The sequence below is a fragment of the Clytia hemisphaerica genome, unplaced genomic scaffold, assembly GCF_902728285.1.
Source record: "Clytia hemisphaerica strain Z4C2 unplaced genomic scaffold, Clytia hemisphaerica genome assembly, whole genome shotgun sequence".
NCBI lineage: Eukaryota > Metazoa > Cnidaria > Hydrozoa > Leptothecata > Clytiidae > Clytia > Clytia hemisphaerica.
Window position 1 is genome coordinate 256,710 of NW_027103319.1, and position 20,897 is coordinate 277,606.

A 20,897-nucleotide genomic window follows, 5' to 3' on the forward strand; every position below is an offset into this window, starting at 1 on the left:
TCCAACTCTTCCCAATCAATGTCACATTGATCTTTTTGAGCAGAAACGAAAGTAAAATTATTTTTTTTAGTCAGGTGATCGAACACTAGCCTAAAATAGTAGAGCAAAGTTTATTTTTACGATTTTGGGAAAGTCACACTTGTAGATTGTTCTATTCAAAGGTAGAAATCTACAGAGAAATGAAGTAGGCAAAAGGGGTTTTGGCTAATAGCACTTAGACGTAAACAAACTTTTCCCGCCATTAAATCTGCAATGAAAACAACGCCAAGATTTCTGGAGATTTTCGATTATATGCACACTCCTGCAGCCATTTTTCAAATCAAATTAATTCATCTTTTCTTTTAATAAGAGTGATGACTGCTGGAATATGTGAAATTTGATATGGTGCACATTTTTTCTCGATCATGATTATAGATAATATCAAAGAAGATTTCTATGATGTCATTATTTCAGAGGTAGCTAAATTTTTTTGCTGTCTCTTCTATCTTTTTTTGAAGAGTCATGTTTGGGTTACATGCCTATTTCCAAATCATATCAATTCCCTTGAAATTTAGCTAGCCATGTTTGTTGGGGGGGGATTGATGGTTTGGGGAGGGAGCAAAATCTCCCAGGCAGTATAGACTTATTAAACTTCTTGTATATCAAGATTACGGGATTTCGAGTACGGGCCGATTTTACTTTCGTTTTGAGTGGTTTCATTTTTGATTTCAAGCCAACATCTTAGCAACGGGGTGCTCGCCCATAGTTACAGGGGTTTGTGCAAAAAACAAAACATGCACCTATTCTTCAAAAAAAATTAAGTTCTTTTATTCAATGATTTTTTACGGCACTTTGTTGACAATCTAACTCTCGCATCAAATTCCCGCTCTCTTCAGTAAATTGAAGATGAGAAAAAACCTAAGCCACGGATCATAGATTGAAACGAATATAATGAAGGGTGGGATTTTACAGCAGCCCGTCGTCCAGTATGGATTTCGTGTAACTAACGCCGAAGTTCTTCGGCGTACAACTGAAACGTTTTTGGCGCATTGGCGTAAGGGTACTTACAGAGATTGTTTGATTTTCAGTTGGCGTAAAGTAATAATTCCAGCTCGGCGTGAATGACTCCATAATCCATCGATTTTTGGCTTCCGTTTGGCTAAATTTGCTTTCGCTCGCTTGCGCTCGCGTCAATTTATTAATTATGTTGGCGCATGCGCCTCTTTTCCCATCTTGCACCCTTATTGAAAAATTGAATGTTGGTACAAAAGAAATTTTGCTTGGTGTGAGGCTTGCTGCACGGAAAAATATCTTTGGCGCAAGATTTCGTGGAATCCATACTGGCCCGTCGTGCAAGGCACTGAAAGTCCGCGGATGCCAAAAAGAAGGGCCGCCGTCTGAAATGCGGCAACTTCATTAGTGGAAATTTGATAAACAGCTACGAAGGAGCGCTGGGAAGCAATCAGTAGAAGAGACCACTTTCGTTTTTATTGCAGATTTCTGAAATAAATTTTTCTCAAGGATTGTCAATGTACATGTACACATGTGTTGTGTCAACTTGTCAGCATTGTATTATTGTAAAGGAAAAGATAAAAGAGGTAAGACTAGCCTAGTTTCTAATCCTGATACAGGAGTCTAAAGTTTAGACTGCCAGGGGGTACCTAGGCAAAATTGGGTACAAGGGGGATGTACCTTTAAATTCAGGTAATAACTTGCATCAGTGGTGGAGGGAAACTTGCATAGCCATCAAATGACTGACCAATTAAAGCTGCCGAATTTCAAAACAAATGAACTACCTTAAGGGAACTTTTTTTGGCGGGAACTAATTTTGATGAGCAGCAAATATCCTAAAAAAATTTAATTTTGGCAGGAACTTATTTTGGCGAATAGTGAATTTTTTTAATTTTGGCGGGAACTATAATTTTAGCGTAATGACAGCGTAAATCTGTTCTTATTTTTAGCAGTTTTGATGAATTTCAGGGGTTATTTAGGCAAGGAAAGAAAAATTTTTTTGATTTTGGCGGGAACTATAATTTTAGCGTAATGACAGCGTAAATTCTGCCTTATTTTTAGCAGTTTTGATGAATTTCAGGGGTTATTTAGGCAAGGAAAGAAAAAATTTTTAATTTTGGCGGGAAATATAATTTTAGCGTAATGACAGCGTAAATTCTGCCTTATTTTTAGCAGTTTTGATGAATTTCAGGGGTTATTTAGGCAAGGAAAGAAAAAAAATTTAATTTTGGCAATTTTATTCTGGCAAGTGAGCAAAATATTAAATTTTGGCAGGAACTAATTTTGGCGAAATTCGTCTAAATTCACCAAATCCGCCAAAATTAGTTCCCACCAAAATAAGTTCCCTTAAGGTACGCAGCTCTACTCTACCTCTACTCTCATTTTTGTTTTGATTTAAAACTTTGACCAGCCATGTCATTCATTTGAGTCAACTTGCTATGCATGTTAGTCCCACTGATGCAAATTACCCGATCTCACAGTATATGTGACTTCCCAAGCGATTTAAAGTACCTGAAAATCAGACCGATCTTGGTCCGGTATTACAAGTGGTCTAGTAGCGGTCAAGTTTTTGTTTTAGATCAGGCTCCAGACCTTCTAGAAATGTGATCTCTAAAGATCCTGGCCGCTTCTAGACACTTGTGGCCGCTCGTTAGACCGGTTCTGGCTGTAGTTAGTGATTTTTAGTAAAAATTACATAAAAAACTTTTGTAAAAGGATGTCAACCGGGCGATCGGGGCCGGTCTGGGGCCGGTCTGTGATCGGGCGCTTTTCTATTTCTGTTTCTACATTGACAGAAGTATTCCCCATACAATTTTTATATCGAAACCTGCAATAAAAACGAAAGTGGTCTCTTCTCAGTGGCTTCTATAAATCGCTCCATCGGAGAGTCTTTTTTAAAACTCAACCAATGAGATTGCCGTGTATGATGAAGGTTAACAACTGGCCCTAAGTTTTGGTGCTAATGGCTTTTCGGCGCCTTGGATAACGAGTAGTCAGTTTATCACAAATGTTGATATTCTAAAAATTTAACATCCTTACTAAAGTTGTCTTTTTGATTTCCCAAACATTCGTTTCAAGCGTTCACTTCCACAATAATTTATGTAATTACTCTTTTGGTCAGTCCAAAGTCGGGTTCAACATATACGCATGTTTTTAGTCACATGACTTAATTGCCTACTGAAACAATCTGGGGGTAAGTGGCGAAGCAACACAGCAAATTATTCGTAAAGTAAAGAAATATATATTATCTTAATTCAAAAATTCATTTTGCATTCGCGAAAAAAAAACAAAAAAAAACATAAATTAATATTACATACACTAAAACGCTTCGTCTAATTTCCGATTTCGGAGCGCAAAACGCCCATCCTACCCAATGTCCACCCAATCGTCTTAAATTCAGTTTTAAATTGTCCTTTGACTTTCAAAAAATAGTAATTAAAAACTATGATAATACAAAAAACAAAAAGTTTGATACTTCATTACTTAGTGAAATATTCATTTACATTGACAATTTTCCGTGGGTGTTTCTCTAGCGCTTCTTTTGTTGCGCAATTCTTACGTCACACAAACTTTCTCGTCCGCGGGCTCGTAATAATTATTTTATGCATTGTCAAATCTGGTTCTCCATTGTCAAGTAAGGATCAATGGTGACGTCACCTAAAAATAAAAAAGAAAGGATTTTATCAGTTTTATGCATATATTAATTAGCAAGTTTTCGGAATATATACCTTTTTTTACTCGCAGGATTGATAGTAACTTTTCATCTCTGTTATTTTTTAAATGAAGCACAACCGAAAAAAATGAAACTTCAGAAAGTTGCGTATTTCCAGGGAGCAAATGATTCTGACAATTGACAAATTTGATTATGATGAATTTTTTCGGTCAGTCGAATGTCTTGTATAGGGAGTTCTAGTCTTGAGCCCTAAGCCTATGCAAGAGTGCAGTGTTTGGGTAAACGAGACAAAACTAAAAAAAAGCTGGTGTTTTGGTGCGCTTCCGTACAAACAAAATATCGCACTTTGTGAAGCTCTGGTAGTCATATAACTTAATCTTTTTCAATCGTTGATTCTAAGTGTTAAATTTTTCCTTGTCTTTAGTTCTCAGACGAAAGCGGGAATTTGATGCAAGCGTTATTTTTTCAAAGAATCCTTTCTAAAAGTTGTTTTGGAGAGCGCAACGGCCTTGAATAACAAATTACTCCACATTATACATTACTTTCCTTCATCCAATAAAAATGTGATCAATTATCTTATCTCTAGGTAACTGTTGCGTTCTCCAAAACAACTATTGGATGAAAACGCTTTACCTTCATTTGATTGGATACTCTTTTTAAACAATCGTACGGCAATTTTTTGATTCGACAAAATAAAACAATTCAATTAAATTATTCTTCTATTTCTTCATGCTCATCAATCCAGGGAGTCTTCATAAGGTGAATACTGATTTCAAGAGAACTTAACTTTTCCTAATTCTTATCAATCTTAGAGAATATTGGTTTTAGTTGCACTCGATGTTGATGCATTATGTGCCTGCAGAATAGTTAAGGTAATTGTTATTTAAAATATGTTTTATTATTAATCTCTGCTTAGGGGTCTTCTTTAATGAAATGAAAAAGTTACTTTGAAAAGTAGGTTGAATATGTGTTTGTTCTATTGAGGATTGCATCATGACATGAACCCTGCAAGTTAAAACTTTTTTTAATCAAATTGCATATCTTTAGATGAGACACCAATTTTTTTGACTCAGGAAATAGAAAAAGCCAAAGGCAATAAGTTTGCTATCGGTTAAACAATTTTTCCTAGAACTTGTTCCAACAAGACAATGTACAATACACAATTGTTCCTGTTTCTGGGATTGACAACATCAAGGAAGTCTATGATGAACACAAGGAGCAAGTAGGTGGATTTATTTAAAGCTCTCATGCATTGTTTTTTATAACAGCAATTGTTTTAAAAAGTCAAGCAGAATTGGTTGAGTCTGCTAACTGACTGACTAATACACTTTGTATACTCTGTTTTTTATACAACAGCTATCTAATAATAGTCTATGACTAATATTGTTTTATTAATACCTTAAAGGTAATCTTTCGTTGAGAAATCCAGTACTTGTATATTCAGACAAAAAAATAATGAAAGGTGCTGTGGCTAATGAGCATTAATTATTCCTTATATATTTTGCTCAAATTTAAAAGAATTTTCTCCAGCATTATGTGATTTTATTTATTTTATTCTAATAAGTATACAGAAGGATTTTATCATGCTGAAATTTCATCAAACAGTATCAAAATCATCTTTAATTTATTTTACAGGACTTTTTTGATTCCATGCATGACTAATTGGTTTTTTTTGTTTCAGATCAAATATTTTCTCCTGATCAACTGTGGTGGAAACATTGATTTTGATGTACTTGAAGCTGACGAAGACTCCACTTTCTTCATTGTTGACAGGTTCGGTTGTTTGTTATCCTAGAAGTCTTATCCAAACAGATCCAAAAGTTTTTTGTTATTTTTGGGTTGAGTTGACTTAATCCATAAATGAGATGGGCTCTTATCAAAAAATAATTATTATTTCTTCTAAATGTTTTTGTTCTTGCTTTTGTATGAAATAAGCAATTTAAAGGAAAAGCTTTGTTTTAAATAAATGCTTTACTAGCCGTATAGTCGACGTTCCATTTTATTTTATTTTATCCAAGATCTTGTAATTTGTGTTAAATAATATTATGACCAGTTATGACCATTGACCTCAAAAGTGACCCAATTTCAAATTCACCTCTGCTAACAAAGTATTTTCCTTCCTTCCAGTCATCGACCATTAGATTTAAATAATGTATTCAAGGAGCAAATCAAAATTCTGATCAAAGAAGGAGATGCAACAATCGATGAAATTCCTGACCCTGAAAAAGTCATCGAATATGTAAGCCAATCAAACTTCTTTTATTGCAAAAGTGAATCTCCTCTTTCAAGTCTGGCATAACTTTTTGCATAGAATTTCTTTAGCATCTGAACTGTTAGTATGAACCACTAACGTCACTTTGTTAACACTTTTTCCAAAGAAGAACCTGTGTATTAGACCACGTTTGACACTACGGTTGTGTTAATTGCTCCAAAGCGAAATGAACCCAATCTATTGGTTAAATTCAAGTTTTACTTCATTTCGCTTCAAAGCAAAATGGAACCGTTACATTCAAACATGGCCTTATTTTTTCAAAGCTATAAGTTTAAATTTTAAAACTCTTGATAATGTTCTACGTTCAGTGCAACATTTTCTCATATATTCTCTCTGTACTTTGCTTCAACATTTTTTCATTTTTTGTGGTCGATGGAGGCCGGTCTGGGTCCGGACGCATCGAAATGGCCGCTATATTAACTGGACTTGTTGCGGTCATTCGGTAAAGTTTCACCGGTCATTTATTGGCCCTTAAAAGATTTTCAGGTACTTAGAATCGCTTGTGGAGTCGCATGATATGGACCATTGCAATGTTTTTTGGCTTTACAACACAGACCCAACAGTTGATTGGTTGTAAGTGACGTAAAGTCAAAATGTCACTTGTAATTAATCAGCTGTTGGGTCCATGATAATAATGATGCATATCATGAATCCCTTTCTTTCCCACAGGAAGATGATAACGAAGGTGAGGAGGAAGAACAGAACAAGGAAAATGAGAACAGCGATTCTGAAGATGACAATCCTGATGAACCATCTTCAAAACGACAAAAAACCAGCAATGTAAGATATCATGCAGTATTCTATTGAATTAAGAGAAGGTTGAATGGTTCCTTTTCTGTATAATTAAATACATCTTATATCTGACTAGCAATACATAGTAACTTTAGTTTGACGGGGTAATCTAATGGTTTCTTGAACTGATAAAAAGTTTTTTAATCTTTGAACAATCATACCAATTAAAAATAAGATTTTACACGTATCAGATTAAATTCCAATTTAAGTTTGAGATAATTGTTTATCATTCAGGTTTCCTATCTGGAAAAGCAAGTCAAAAAGAAACGTTGGGCCACTGAGAGGTTTGTTTTAAAATATTTTTGATAAAAACATTATATAGAAATAAAGAGTAAGCATTTGACCATCTTTCCTTCCTTTTAATAAACGTCAACTCGAATAAACACAATTCAAAAAGCTAAAGAGATTAATAAACGCCCAAACTGATGAAAGCTTTTCTGTTTTTGCTTTTCAGAGAGAAGCTTCTGGATGAGTATTATGAATGTTCTTATTATGGATCAAGTGTATGTATAATTATAAGTCGCATTTTATCGGATAATAAGTTTTTTTTGGCTTTCAAACTATTATAACCTGTATTTCAAAAATTTCCTGTAACTTCGTAACTTTTTTAATTAATTTATTTCGTTTTTAAAGAGTCACTTTTCCAGAATCATTTCAAAAACACTTGTTTATAGAATTGTTTTCAAATAAGATTATTGTATTAAAATGTCAAAAAGTTTCAAAATCGTCAATAAAATTATTAACAAAGGTACCCCAGGGTGATGGAAAACACCCCCTGATGAAAATACGGTTAATAAATAGATCATCAGATTTTCCAGGGATATGTTATAGCGGAGCTGGATAACGCACATTTGAAAAAGCTTTGTTCTATCTCTGTCCCTGACATTAAAATTTGATATGAAATTCAACTTTTTTAATTACAAACTCGTGAAATATGGATTTCCTCTTAACCAATGATTCTGCTGCTGCATTTATCCTTCACGATTAAAAACTTTTAATTATCAAGAGGGTCTGTAAAACATTGGTAAATGACAATTTAAAAAAATGACATCGTTTCATTAGTAAAGTTATAAGAAGCTTCTTCTCTAAGATTATAAATAGTACTTTTTCATTTGAAATACCGCGCTACACCGCGGGGTGCCTCACTTTCTAACTGATATTTTCAGATAGCAAGTCGGTATGTCTGATTATGGAAAAAATTTCAAGTCAATTGAAACAATATTTGTCAAAATATTTACATCCGAAATTTTTACAGAGAAATCATGAAAGCTTCTCAAATTCATAACTCACGCTGATAAAAATAGATTTCATTTACAAGGAAGCTTTTGGGGTATCTTCTACAAATATTATTTTGATGAAAAGCGGAAACATCATAGCAAAATATGTGCAAACGTACTGCATGAATACTTTGTCTGCTTCATTTTTCCTATAAAAACAGAACACTCAATGGGACAGAGATGGATTTCTATTATCAACAGTTTACAATAGAAAAGACAAAGAAGCAATCCGCTAAGGAATTCTCGTCCTTCATCCAGCTCCGCTATAACATATCCCTGGATTTTCTAAGTTAAATTATGATGTTTTTTTTGTTTTAGACTGCGTTGACTTTATACGATTTGGCTTGGAAGTTAACCAAAGATAACAACGACCTCCTATGGTGAGAAAAATTCCAATAAATTTTATGATACATTTTCTCAGGTATTTATTTTTAGGTAAATTATGTATATCGGCCACCATTTTGCTACTAAATTCCATTCGCTTAGTGCACACTAATCTTTGTTTTGCTTGCTATTTTTCAACAAATGCTACAATATTAGCATATTAGATTACATACCGTTGGAATAATGATTTAGAGCACTTTAATTTCTGAGAAAATAAAAGCCAAATTTTTCTTTTTTCAAATGATACTTTGAAGCCTCATTGACCACAAGTATCTTAAATCTGAAATAATCAACTAAAACCTCCCTCCTATCTTTGTCGGTATATATTTTTACTTTTTGGCTTTCTTTAGGCTATGGTTTTTTTTTGTTGTGCCTCGTAACATTGAACAAGGGTTATTGTTTAGGATTTTGCATACAATTGGTATTTTGCTAGAGCGAATAACCTCTTTTGTAAATTATAGCTTATAATAAGATTCCAACACAGCCCTTTGTATTAGTTCATTATGTCGAATATAATTGTTGTTTTGTATCTATCTAAGGCTGGCAATCGTTGGATTAACAGAACAGTATTTATTCTCCAAAATTGAAGGGTAAACTTTTAATCTTGACTGATCTCTCTATCGATGTTGTTTCAAAATTTGGTCCATTTCATCCTCTAAAATTGCAGGCAGAACCCATAATAAATAATTCTGCCATTAAAAATCGTTCTGCTGTTTTGTCTCCACTGATTTTTACGTACCCTGGACCTATATCTGCCATTTTTGATCGGAGTTTTTTGAAAATTGTACCCCATAATGATGGGTTAGTTTATAATAAATCAATGTAATTTTCTGTTTAAAACTTTTTTTTTACCCACGTTGAGTAATGCTACCCTTGGGACACCATTTTTTAAAACTATGACAGGACGATCAGAGATTTTTCTTGACCGGTATCTTTTGTCCAGGGTATATAAAGATTAGTGGTTGTCTCTTCTTTTCAAGTGAGAAATATTTCGAAGACTGTACAGGGATCAAAGATCACGTGATCAGACATAATATGACGGATGACGAACACACACAATCAGTAGCATGCATGAAAATCGTCTTCGAAAAAGAGTATCCTCTTCATTTAATTTTTCTTCCCTATCCAATTTGGCACACGTTGTTTCACGCGTTGTAAACGTTAGTTATGCCGTACATAAGTTAAAGCTCCATAAGCTCAACATTTGAATTGAATTTTTGTTTAGAATATCTTGGTCCTTAATTTACAAAAATTGCAAAAAACGCGATTCTTCATTGTTTGATAAAAAAATTTAAATGGTCTGACAGGGTCTGAATAATGTTCTTTATGATATTGAATCCTTAACATAACCTTCAACATCAGATTACGTTTAGGAATGTACCGACATTGGTCATTATTTGAAAGCTTTATGAATTCCAGATACACCGTTTGCGGGTAAGTCTTATCACTAAGATTATTACTAAGCAATTCTCTTTTTCCTTGATTTAAATGGCTCGGAAAGGAGTGGATAGACTTTTCACACACATATACAAACACAGAAGATACAGAATTTTTCTTGGATTTCGCACCCTTTTGACTTTTGTTTTTCTTTCTTTTTTTTCAGCTTGCGACTCTTCACGATGAAAGGAAGGAAAAGACTTCATGAGCTGTTTGCTGATATCGGGTATGGTTGTGTATTTTTTATTTAGAAATGTAGTACCTTAAGAGAAGAAATTTTGATTACTTCCCGCCAAATTTAGATTTATGGGCCATTCGCCAAAATTAGTTAGGAATATAATCAAATTTAAATTTCTTTCACACTAATCTCTATTTCTCCTAAAAAACCTTTATTCGTCGTTTTTAAGCTTAAATATTCATCAAAAAATGGGTCGTTCGCTAAAATTAATTCTCGCCAAGTTTGGGAATTTTATTATATCGCGAAAATAAATTCTGCCAAGTTGCACTAAAATTGGCGAATGGTAGTCTTTGTCACCCCAAATGGTATACCACGAATGACGAAGTTTTCTACTTTCCAATACACGAGGTTTTCTTAAAATTAGATAAACTGGAGCATATTTCACTAAACAGAATACTATTTTGTGGTGCACAAATTGATTATTAAGTTTTCCGAGGTCTGAATCGCTGCTTCAAAAATGTTGCTTCAAAAATGCTGAGCTTCCATAAAGATTGCAGTTATTCAACCAATCTTCAAAATAAAAGATAGCGCGTGACGTAACTAAATTGTTCGATTCAACACTGCACTTTAATATAACATTTTAATGACCAGAGAGTTTACAATGTTTTGACTGCAAAGTGTCGAATAAGAATTTGAATACGTATTGTTTGCATTTTTAATGGAGATGTGGAATGTTTTTGCAGAATAAGCAAACAGACTCTTGATCACGAATAGATATACTGGCTTTAAGTTAAGATTACGATTGTTGCTACCAATCGGATCGAACCGTCGAAATATCAGCAAAAAGTCCAAGCTCCGTATTCAAAGGTAATTTTGTCTATTCATACATCGTTCTGGCTTTTTCTCAAACATTTTGTTTTACTTTTAAAGGTTACCCATAGTACAATGCAAGCAGAAATATTCTTCAATGGACGTTGAGATAAGAAAAGACGTCAAAGGCTGGATCGAAGGGATCGCTGAGAAATACGGGTCAGTAATTTGTTTGTGTCAATTTTTCTCATTCAATAAACGGCCCCTCCGTTTTGTGACCCATAGAGACATCTTTAATTAGTATTCTAAAACATTCCAATTCCCCCCTCCTGTCTGTATTACGCTTCTCAGATTTTAAGCTTATATCATTTAAAAGCTTTTCAGGCTCTAATTAAAAGAACACTGTATGAACATTTTTTAGGCTTCTAAGCAACGTAATGTATTGTTGTAATGTTTGTTTTAATGTATACGGAAGCATGGCGTTTGCCATAAGATAATTGATTGAATTCAAAATTAGTGGCAAGCACCGGGTCTTTCTTGGGGTTGCTTCCGTATAAAACATTACTTCATTGGTGAATATCATCACGAATTTCATTTCATACTTTTTATAGGATGGACGATATTTCATTCGGTTCATTTGCTTCACAGTATGGCTATAAAACAAAGGTACGTCATCGACGAAATAAAAATTCGTTTATCTTCGAAGAATGAAGATCGTAATTTCTATCAGTGTTGATAGCTCTTCTACCTCAGACGAATGTCATTTTCACCCAAAAAGGGTGATTTTGAATTTAGTCAAATTTGGACACCCCTTTATCAGTGACCCAGTAAGATCCGCCCCAGTGGATAAAATGTTGCCGAAAATTGCATAGTCTTAGGTCCTGTTGAGATGATGAGTAATCCGGTCAAAATTAATTGAAATTTTCTACCCCGGTCAAAGTGGAAAATGTTTGGTCTTACCCCAGTCAACAATCGTTTTGATAAGGTCTTAACCCAATCAAAATAAAAATAAATTTTAAAGGGGACGTCAGCTTTGGGATATCATTTTTACCATTTGTTTAGAGAAGATACCTACAACGAAAAAAAGTGATTGCAAAAAGAGCGAAAAAAAATCTTTTTTTTGGCTGAGTTATTCAAATTTTAATTTTTATTGTTTTCACAGGCCCTATTACACATAAGAATTTAGAGGTAGAATATACCCTCTCACTCACTCTCTCACCTGTTATTCTTCGCATCGAAATCGAAAAATTCTAGAAAGCGTTGAAATTCTTCCTCTAAGAAATTCTTCTTAAAGATACACAAGAGAATTTTACGAAATTTAATTAATTCTTTTGTTGCGAAAAAACAAACGGGAACTCTATTATCTACTGATTTCTTTCTCTCGTTTCCAAGCTTCTTAAAAATTATTTTGAAAAATAAGGAGGAATGTTAGTAAAATGGAGGAGGAAGATATTTTAATTTTTTTTCTGCAACCTTAACATTGGCGTGTGCAGCAAAAATGTTCCAGAATTGAGTGGAAAGTTCAAACTTTCGTGATAGAACAGTATAGGTGAAAGATTGGCTAAAAGATGGAGATAACAAGGAAGCATATGCCAATATTTTTCAAGAACTCCATTTGAAAGACAAGGAAAATTTTAGAAGATATTTGCGAATGAACACAGAAACTTTTCAGGTAAATTTCATTGTCAACTGTCGAGGTCTCCACTCCCATGCCTCACGTTTTTTGGCAGGTGACGCTTTCCCTCTTGTGAAACACTGTCTTAAACCGTAGTCTTAAAGTGGTTTGACACCAATGAAGCGAACTTTCAATTATCAGTTATCAAGGAGAGAAACTGAAAATGCGTTCGGAGTCTTGGCCAATCGTTTCCGTGTTTTTACCACGACAATATACCTAGATCCTGACAAGGCGACAACCATTACGTTTGCTACTCTAGTTTTGCACAATATGCTTTGTGAATTTTCAAATGAATCCTATCCTGAAGGCTATATCGATAAAGAAGCAAGAAATGGAAGCATCATCGAAGGGGAATGGCGAGAGGAGGAAACCGAGTCAATTTTTAAGAGGATGCCAAACTGCTACACGCGAAAGCCAAGTAAACATCGAGAGGAGATCATAAATGCATTTGTGGAGCATTTTTGGGGACCTGGTCAAATACCTTGGCAATGGAAGATGATTTAAATCCCTAAATTGTTTCATAATACAGGTCGTATTTTCTTTATAGTTTGCTATTTTATTCGTAGATCCATGAGTAATATGTATGAATATATATGATTATAATGACAATTAATAATAAAGTCTTCTTACAAAAAATACGCTTGAAGCACGTAAATAAAAAATAATTTCAATTCATAGTTTGTGATCAGTTCAACGGAGTCGAGCTCGTAAACGGCCTGGGTGGGTGGGTTCGGGTAGGTGTATGTAGTTCAATTTGTTGCGAACTGCCAAAGTTTAATGCATGCAATGGGTTTCGGTTTTCTTGTCCTCGGGGCTGGATAAAATTGTGGGTGGTTTAGTGATTCTGCCGTGATCTGACAAAAGGAAGTAACCATCAATTTTTGAAAATTCATATTTTTGCAAAAATCAACTCCTAAGAGTCCAGCTTGTGTTTTCCAGTAGTTGATTTCTAGTAAAAGACTTCTTTTTATGAATTTTTTTCGGACTAAAGTTTCATTTTATTTTCTGACAAAAGGATTTTTATAGCCTGAAAGATGAAAATTGCTTGCAATATTTGCAGTTTATTTTCTGACAAAAAGAAGTAACTTGAAAATGTTTAGCTTGAAAGAGCTTGATTAGAATAAAACTTGTGTAGATTTTCAAAATCAAGATGTTAAACTCCTTTTAACTCCTTCCTTTTAAATATTATACTATTCTAGGGTTTGGTCTTTCACAATCAGCAAAAGTTTTGATCTTAAAACGATACCATTATTAATCTTAAATAAGGTCAACTCGAATGCAATTATCTCAAAATAAGAAAAATAGAGTTACTTCATTTTGTCAGATCACGGCAGGATTGTAAAATCTAGTCGGTCGAGGCATTTGTTGATTAAAATGCAAGGCCTGTGTTTGGGAGACAATTTCTCTTTTACATCGTATGACTACTTGTTGTAAGTTGATTTTCAAATCCTCCTTCAAATCACACTCAGGAATTTGTTTCATAAGACCAATCAGAAGCTTTCCGAAGATGTCATCTGCGTCATCATCGGACGATGTTTGTGGTTTGGGTTTGACATTTCTTCTGGAATTTACACATTCGAGAGCTTTGCTTGCATTAGCCATAACTTTACGCAGTTCGTTATTCTGAGTAGCAGCCGTCATCTTAGCTGATTTAGCAGATGGAGGCTTAGCATCTTGATAAGGAGAGCCATCATCTTCAACAGTTATATTAGAATCAGGTTCAATTGGGCGATTGGATTTAGTTCTTCTTGGAGTAAACGAGTCCTTCAGAAACTGTAACGCATTAAAAAATTTCCACGTGGGGACATAAATTTCTCCTGTTTCCATGCCATTTGAGACCGAATCTTCAACCAATCTTTTCTGGCCTCCATAATAATTCTTAAGGTCGGTCAGTTTCTTAGCAATTTGCTTGCCGTTAGCAATAATATTTCTTTCCTTAAGCTTATTTTCAACAGAAAGCATAGCTTTTAGTCTGATATCCTTATTGAAGTAGTTCTTGTGCTTCGTGTTATATAAGTTTTCGAAACTTGACCAGATATCTATCAAAGTGAACACTTCCTCGTTTAACCAGTCTCTCGATGCTTCAGAACTTTTACTTGGTCGACCAGCTTTCTTTTTTGATGGAACTGTTGGTGGAGGTGGAGGTGGAGGTGGGGTTGGTAGCGAAGGAACTAGTGATGGTGGGGATCTATCATCTGTATCTTTTCTGGTAGAATGAACTTGCTCGACATTATGGTCTCCATTGATTTCTGTATTGTTTTGTCCAGCATTTATCTCAAAATGTGGTCGAGGTGGTTCATGTCCATCTCCCCTTAGATATTCGTCACTTGGTTGTCTGAAAATAAATTAAGAAAGAGCCTCATCATAAATAGTTCTGTAATTGATAAGCACCCAAATATATTTAATTTTCAATTTAATTCAAGCCTGAGTTAAATGCGATTCTCAGTTTAAGCCCTTTAAGCAACAACAAACACTGTGAAATAAAGACATGATTCAAATGAATACATAGTAAGTAGTAGAAAACGTTAGCAGTAAAAATGTAATAAAACTTACATCATTATGTTTTGTTCTCTCAGCTGATTGAAAAAGAAACCCTTTTGAAAATCTGTCTATTGCGAGTCTGGAAACATCAAATTTAATAACGCTTACAAATCACGAGCCGCCAACGCAACTTTAATGAACCTCAAACACTCTCTCTCTCTTCTTTTATTCTTTTTTATCTTTCTTTGGAGTTTTATTTTTCATGCGAAGCCACATTCCTTTTAAGTTTTTGTTTACACAGAGCGCTAATCCAACTTTCAATAGGTTGCTCGAGGTTGCTATTGTTCAATAGAAATGAGATTAGGGAGATAATTTTTTAACTAATCCTTTATGATATTCTTCAACTAAATACACAGGAAAATGAGGGAAGAATTAACAAAATTGACAGATGTGCAATAAATTTCGAGATATTCTTCCTCTCTTCCCCCGGGGGTACTAGGGTTGGCGAATGAGGGGTATGTGCGGACGGGACCTCCGAAAACCGACCCTTAGAGCAGTGATCAAAGTTCTTCCGTCTCAGACGGATTTCCGTCTCACAGAAATTTTTGTCAAAGTTTTCCATCTCAGTCAGAAATAGTTATTTAGCGAGAAATAGTGATTTTATTCTCTAGAATAATTCCATCAAAGTTTTAAAAATTGGATTTCAAGCATGTTTTGTATATACCTTGTATATACATACTATGACGTTCATATATTTTTATTTTTCAACCTATTTTAGATAGATGTATATTTTCGCTGTATGATAGGCATTTTAAGAACATTCTGAGTTGTTTTAATTAATAAATTTTAGTGCCTTTTTAGCCAATCTAGGGGTTAAAAAATCTGAAAATTTTCTAACCCTCAGCCCCAACCATGGGGGAGGGGGGGCGTGCAGGTGTCACTGTATACCAAATTATCTCTATCAAAAAATTTCCGTCTCACAGAAAAAAACTGCTTTGACCACTGCTTAGAGAGACTGTGTTTTGCTGAAAAGGTGACCCTTAGAGAGACTTTTTGATTTTTTTTTTGATTTTTGAAAAGATTCGTACCCTTAGAGAGACTTAATTACAATTTTTTTTTCGATTTTTGAAAAAAGTCATACCCTTAGAGAGACTTTATTACAATTTTTTCTCTGGAAATCAAAAAATTTCCTAAAAATCCTGAATTTTCCAACCCTTAGAGAGACTAATTTAAAACTTTCTGATTTTTCCGACCCTTAGAGAGACTTTGAAAGGTGAAAAAACCGACCCTTACCGTCCGCACATACCCATCATCCATTTTTGCCTAAGTACCCTTCCCCCCGGGTCTCTTCCTCTATATTCTTCCGTGTAATGGAGCCTTACGATGGAGAAAATAAACGAAGGAGAGTAAATTTGTGACATAGTATTGTGTTTCTGTTTCCCCTCATCTTTCTTTTAATAACAAATTTCTCCGAATAACTCACAAATGCCTGGTCTTTTTCGCCAGCGATTTTTAGAACAGAGATCCTCCAATTTCCAAGGCACTAATTCTATACTCAGAACAGATCGTATTTCAGCCAATTATAGATAAACTGGATAAAACTAATGAACAGATAAAATTTTCTGAAGGAAAAAAAGCAGATCGACTTTCCTGTTAAGATATCTGTTCTTACTTACCGACTGGAAGTATTTGCAATCCTAGAACAGGTCATAAATATCATCTGTTCTTATTCATTTAAATGCCAGTTAGTTAGATTTCAAGCTGGAAACATTCAGAGGCTTTTAAAACAGCTAATCACTTCACAGCAGTGGTGTCGTGCGATTCCTTCTTCCGAGTCCATCTCAGATTCTATGTCTATGAGCTGGTTGATAAAGTATTGCTTGATTCATCAGACATCTTGCATTTGGTCTCTTTCAATTTCAACTCTTTTAATAACTCCCTTTTTTTACCGAAAATCTTGTTTAACAAATGTTGTTTAAAAAGTAGAGAAGCACGTTTGTTACGTCACAGATTTAAAAGGAAGGGAAATTTTCAAACGCCTATTATTACGCATTGAGAAAAAAACTTATAATATATAGCTCGTTTTGATCGTCTTGTTCTAAATTTTCTAAATGTAACAAAAAATGTGTGGTAAAGATTTGGGCTGACCTCCCCTTTAATGGATTCAAGGAATAATGCATGGACTTGTATTTGTTTTCCCTACCCCTTCCTGTGGAAATTGAGCTAAAAGTTCTCACCCCAGTAAGTTGGGATCTCGAATTCAAAGTCAGTGAAATTTTACTTATTTCATTGCCAACCTAGTGGATTTCAAAACATAACCTGGTCAAGTCTACCTTCCGTTTAAGAGGAAAAAAACTTAACGTTGATTCCGATTTTATCATTAATTTTTGAACTTTTTAAAGTTAATTTTTTCTTGGGTTCTATTCAAAAGTTCAACATCATTGTCAACATTCAGTACTCAATATTGTTTACTATAGTTTTGTACTTTCAGCCAAAAAAATTCATATTCATTTTATCATAGATATGTGCTGAAGATATGGTTTGTGCCATTTCTGCATTACTGGAATATGCTGTAAGTTTTCTGCTCATTGTATATTGTGTGTCACTGGTAAGATTGTATCCCCTTTCCACAGAGTTCGGTGTATTGGGCTTTTCCAGAAAAAAAAATTGAATATTGGGAATGGTGGATGAAATATTTTTTCGAAATCTACCCCCCGGACATTGTGACTTTTGACCCCCCAGACAGCAGGTCTAACCCCCCGGACAAGCATCTTTTCACCCCCTGGATTTAACATTACCCTCAAATAAAGTAAAATTACCCCCAATCAGAGCAAGTTTACCCTCCGGAAAAGGTAAATTTTGTAGATTATATCCTCCACCTCCATGTACGAACATTTTCTGGAAGAGCCCATTCTCTCTTCGCATATAACTTGAGTTTGAATACATTTTTAAGAAACATTTATTAGGAGACCTATTGAAGTCTATCAGCTTCCTTTGCAAATAAAATTCTTCCACCTGCTTAACTTAAACAAGATTTGTAGGCTGCCCCATGTCCCCGTAACATTATTGGAAAATATTCGGACGAAAGTGAACAAAGGACTATTTTTTGTGGACTTTTTTTAACGTTTCTCAAAGGACTGTTCAAGAATATTGATATGGCTGCCTAAAGTAATTTTAGGATGAATGTGCACTGACTTTTGCATATTTTGCCCTATAAGTTTTAGTAAAATTTCTTGCTAGACTTAAAAACTCGTGCTTGTATTTTCCTATAACCACATTATACTTAATACAAACTAATTTAATGTAAATCTTTTTTTCCAGAGAGAAGATATTTCATTTTCTGATCAATTCGTAGATGCTTTGGACGCATTGAATAGGTAAGCGGGAAGTAAATGTCTTGAAATATATTGAAATATATTGAAACGTTTTGAAATATATTGAAACCGAAACTGATCTAGCCTGAATTCGGATCGATAAATGGGTGTGGCTCAATCGGATGCTGTGGTTTACACCGTCGTCTCAATCAAAGCAATGTTGCCAATGGCTGGGATTATATTTTTACTATTTATTTGTGAAAAGTGTATATTTCTTTTCAATTCTAGATCAAGTATAGATCAATTAAATGGAGCAATCGAGCTAGGAAAGAAACAGGTATCTTTTCATATTTTCTTCTAATATCAATAGAGAATCTCAAAAGATTTTGGTAGGAAATACATCCCCTTTTTCAGCCAGTGGGGGTGAAAATAACGGGTTGAAATACAATGGGATTGGCATTTCCATGTTTTTTTATGGCTGGGAATCTTTAATTCCATTGTTTTCATTTTTAAGCCATAAATTTTGCTATTCTGATTATTTTCAGCGGGGAAATAATTGGAGTATAACTTTCTACTAGGGAAGATATTTTGACCAATTTTTACAGTGGGAAGGGATCCCAGTGGGTCTGTGAGAAGAGGGTGTTGAAGTGAAACCCAATTCAAAAATGGATGTTTTGAATTTATCCATGACTCTGCATGACTTTGTACACAATTTGATTTATAAATTGGGTAATTCTTCTCAAGGACTTCATGAATTTGTTGTTCTTTCATCTTCTAGGTGTCTAGCATGGTATCACAAGTTCGATCGTTTATCGATTCACATCAAATCGCATGCGCTGGCCCATTTTTGTATGCTCATATTTTAGAGGTATGTGACATTTTCTGAAAGGTTTGCCCTTTTTCTATGGTTTCATTGTGGTCTATGGACAAAGATCACGCTCAAATGACGTGGTTCCATGTAATTTTGAAAGAAAGAGGAAGCAGTGCTGTTCTTTAAGAAGTTTGTCCTAATTTCGGATAGCTTCATTTCTTTTTGGTTAGAATTCATTAATCTTTATCTACTTAACATTTAATAGAATAGAATAAGTAATTGAATGAATGAATGAATGACTAAGTAAATAAATGAACGAATGAGTAAATAAATGAACAAATAAGTAAGTCTTTTATTAAAAATCTTTTATATGACCCTCTCATATGAATTTTAACTTTTTCTCAGAATCATTCAATTCAAGATTACTTACTTTTGATTAAATTTAACGCAACAACAACACCTCATTTCTTTCTCTTCTATCTGTAGGGATCACCAACTGCTTATATTTTTGCAAAGCCTTGTATCATTGGTCGATTAGCTCGTTTTACACTGGAGGTGTACAGCACTATGGTACGATAATTAACTATGTATTCGGATGTATTTATCGTGCCTCTGGTATTTCTTTTTCATGTTTCCTTAATTTGATTTCTCAACGGAACCTCGTTAACCCATTAAATGCCTACCGATACAGGACCGAAAAAATGAGGAATCTCATAATGCCAGTGACACTTAATAATGGGTTAAGTCTCCCATCCCATGCTCCCTACTTCATTAGAAATATATTTCCTCTGAGTGGTAATTCCTTATATTTATGCTCTCCTGTAATGTCAAGTTTGAATTTCATATTGCTATATTTAGTGTGTAACTTCATAGTCAAGCTCAAAAAAATTGAATTCGAGCTGTTTTCAGTGATTGGGTTTTGAAAGTCAAAGTTTTCACCCGTATGATGGCATCCCGTTTTTCTTTTTCTTTAATAACTTTAGTCGTCATGGTCACTATCTAAATATTTCGGCCCTGAAAATTGAATTCAGTAAGAATCATTTTTCTTTCTTTCTTTCATAGACCAAACAAAAGAAAGCAAGGAGCCTACCGTTCGTTTTGGCTGTACCCAGTGACCTGGAAGAAGGTATTGTACAGTTTATTAAGTGATCCCAGTGTATCATAGGCTTTATTATCCAGGAAGGATTGTACGGTAATATCGAAAATATTTTTAAGTCGTCGATACACTAAGAACCAGATAACCAATTTTACACTTTCTTTTCCTTTAGCGTTATACAATTGAGTCTCCGTAACTCAGACACGAACGGGGAACCCAAATTTGTTCGAGTTAGGAGACATTCGAGTTATAGAGGTTCGAGTCAAAGAGACTCTGCCGTAATAGTTCACTTTCTTAATTGTTTATATTTATTTCAATTTATTCAATTTCTTTTAATAGGAATGTCTTTATTGGTAGGAGTACCGCCCGTTGGTGAGAGCTCAATCAAAAGGTACCTGTTCATCATAATTAAGTATTTTAAGAGGGCTCCTTGACGGGGATTGAGAATTAGTTCAATTATTTTATTTTTCTAATGGACTATTCCAGGAAGAAGTTGTATTTGGGAAAGGTGACCCCTGGTTTTTATTTCAATTTTCAGGACCCCTTTGGATTTTTCTTTTGGACCAGCCTCTCGTTTTACTGACCACCCTGGTTTTTCCACCCATTTTACTGACTACTCTGGATTTTCAGCCCATTTTACTGACTACCCTTGATTTTCCACGTAATTTTACTGACCCTGCCTGGATTTTTACATCCGAAAAACCAG

General features: G+C 34.4%; 2 protein-coding genes across 3 annotated transcripts in view; one reads left to right on the forward strand and one right to left on the reverse strand.

Annotated features, from left to right (window-relative positions):
* Positions 1-269: 269 nt before the first annotated feature.
* LOC136814436 (cell division control protein 45 homolog) overlaps positions 270-20,897 on the forward strand; it is a 28,258-nt gene continuing 7,630 nt past the window's right edge. Inside the window, exons 1-22 of one of the 2 annotated variants that reach the window (XM_067070985.1) lie at positions 270-455; positions 4,477-4,536; positions 4,794-4,886; positions 5,346-5,437; positions 5,792-5,903; positions 6,606-6,716; positions 6,963-7,012; positions 7,183-7,231; positions 8,324-8,385; positions 8,929-8,979; positions 9,370-9,483; positions 9,752-9,823; positions 9,993-10,052; positions 10,935-11,033; positions 11,426-11,480; positions 17,492-17,542; positions 18,292-18,347; positions 18,573-18,621; positions 19,063-19,152; positions 19,582-19,665; positions 20,158-20,221; positions 20,531-20,582. In XM_067070985.1, coding sequence (XP_066927086.1) covers positions 405-455; positions 4,477-4,536; positions 4,794-4,886; positions 5,346-5,437; positions 5,792-5,903; positions 6,606-6,716; positions 6,963-7,012; positions 7,183-7,231; positions 8,324-8,385; positions 8,929-8,979; positions 9,370-9,483; positions 9,752-9,823; positions 9,993-10,052; positions 10,935-11,033; positions 11,426-11,480; positions 17,492-17,542; positions 18,292-18,347; positions 18,573-18,621; positions 19,063-19,152; positions 19,582-19,665; positions 20,158-20,221; positions 20,531-20,582 — 1,577 coding nt within the window. In that variant the 5' untranslated portion in view covers positions 270-404. The remainder of the gene's footprint in view (positions 456-4,476; positions 4,537-4,793; positions 4,887-5,345; positions 5,438-5,791; positions 5,904-6,605; positions 6,717-6,962; positions 7,013-7,182; positions 7,232-8,323; positions 8,386-8,928; positions 8,980-9,369; positions 9,484-9,751; positions 9,824-9,992; positions 10,053-10,934; positions 11,034-11,425; positions 11,481-17,491; positions 17,543-18,291; positions 18,348-18,572; positions 18,622-19,062; positions 19,153-19,581; positions 19,666-20,157; positions 20,222-20,530; positions 20,583-20,897) is intronic. The other variant, XM_067070991.1, reaches the window with a different exon arrangement.
* LOC136814279 (uncharacterized) lies at positions 13,663-15,289 on the reverse strand. The gene is made up of 2 exons (XM_067070806.1): positions 15,043-15,289; positions 13,663-14,824 (listed from the first exon to the last, which is right to left on the reverse strand). Exons 1-2 carry the CDS (start codon positions 15,045-15,047, stop codon positions 13,810-13,812), a joined length of 1,020 nt encoding a protein of 339 aa, XP_066926907.1. The 5' UTR covers positions 15,048-15,289; the 3' UTR covers positions 13,663-13,809.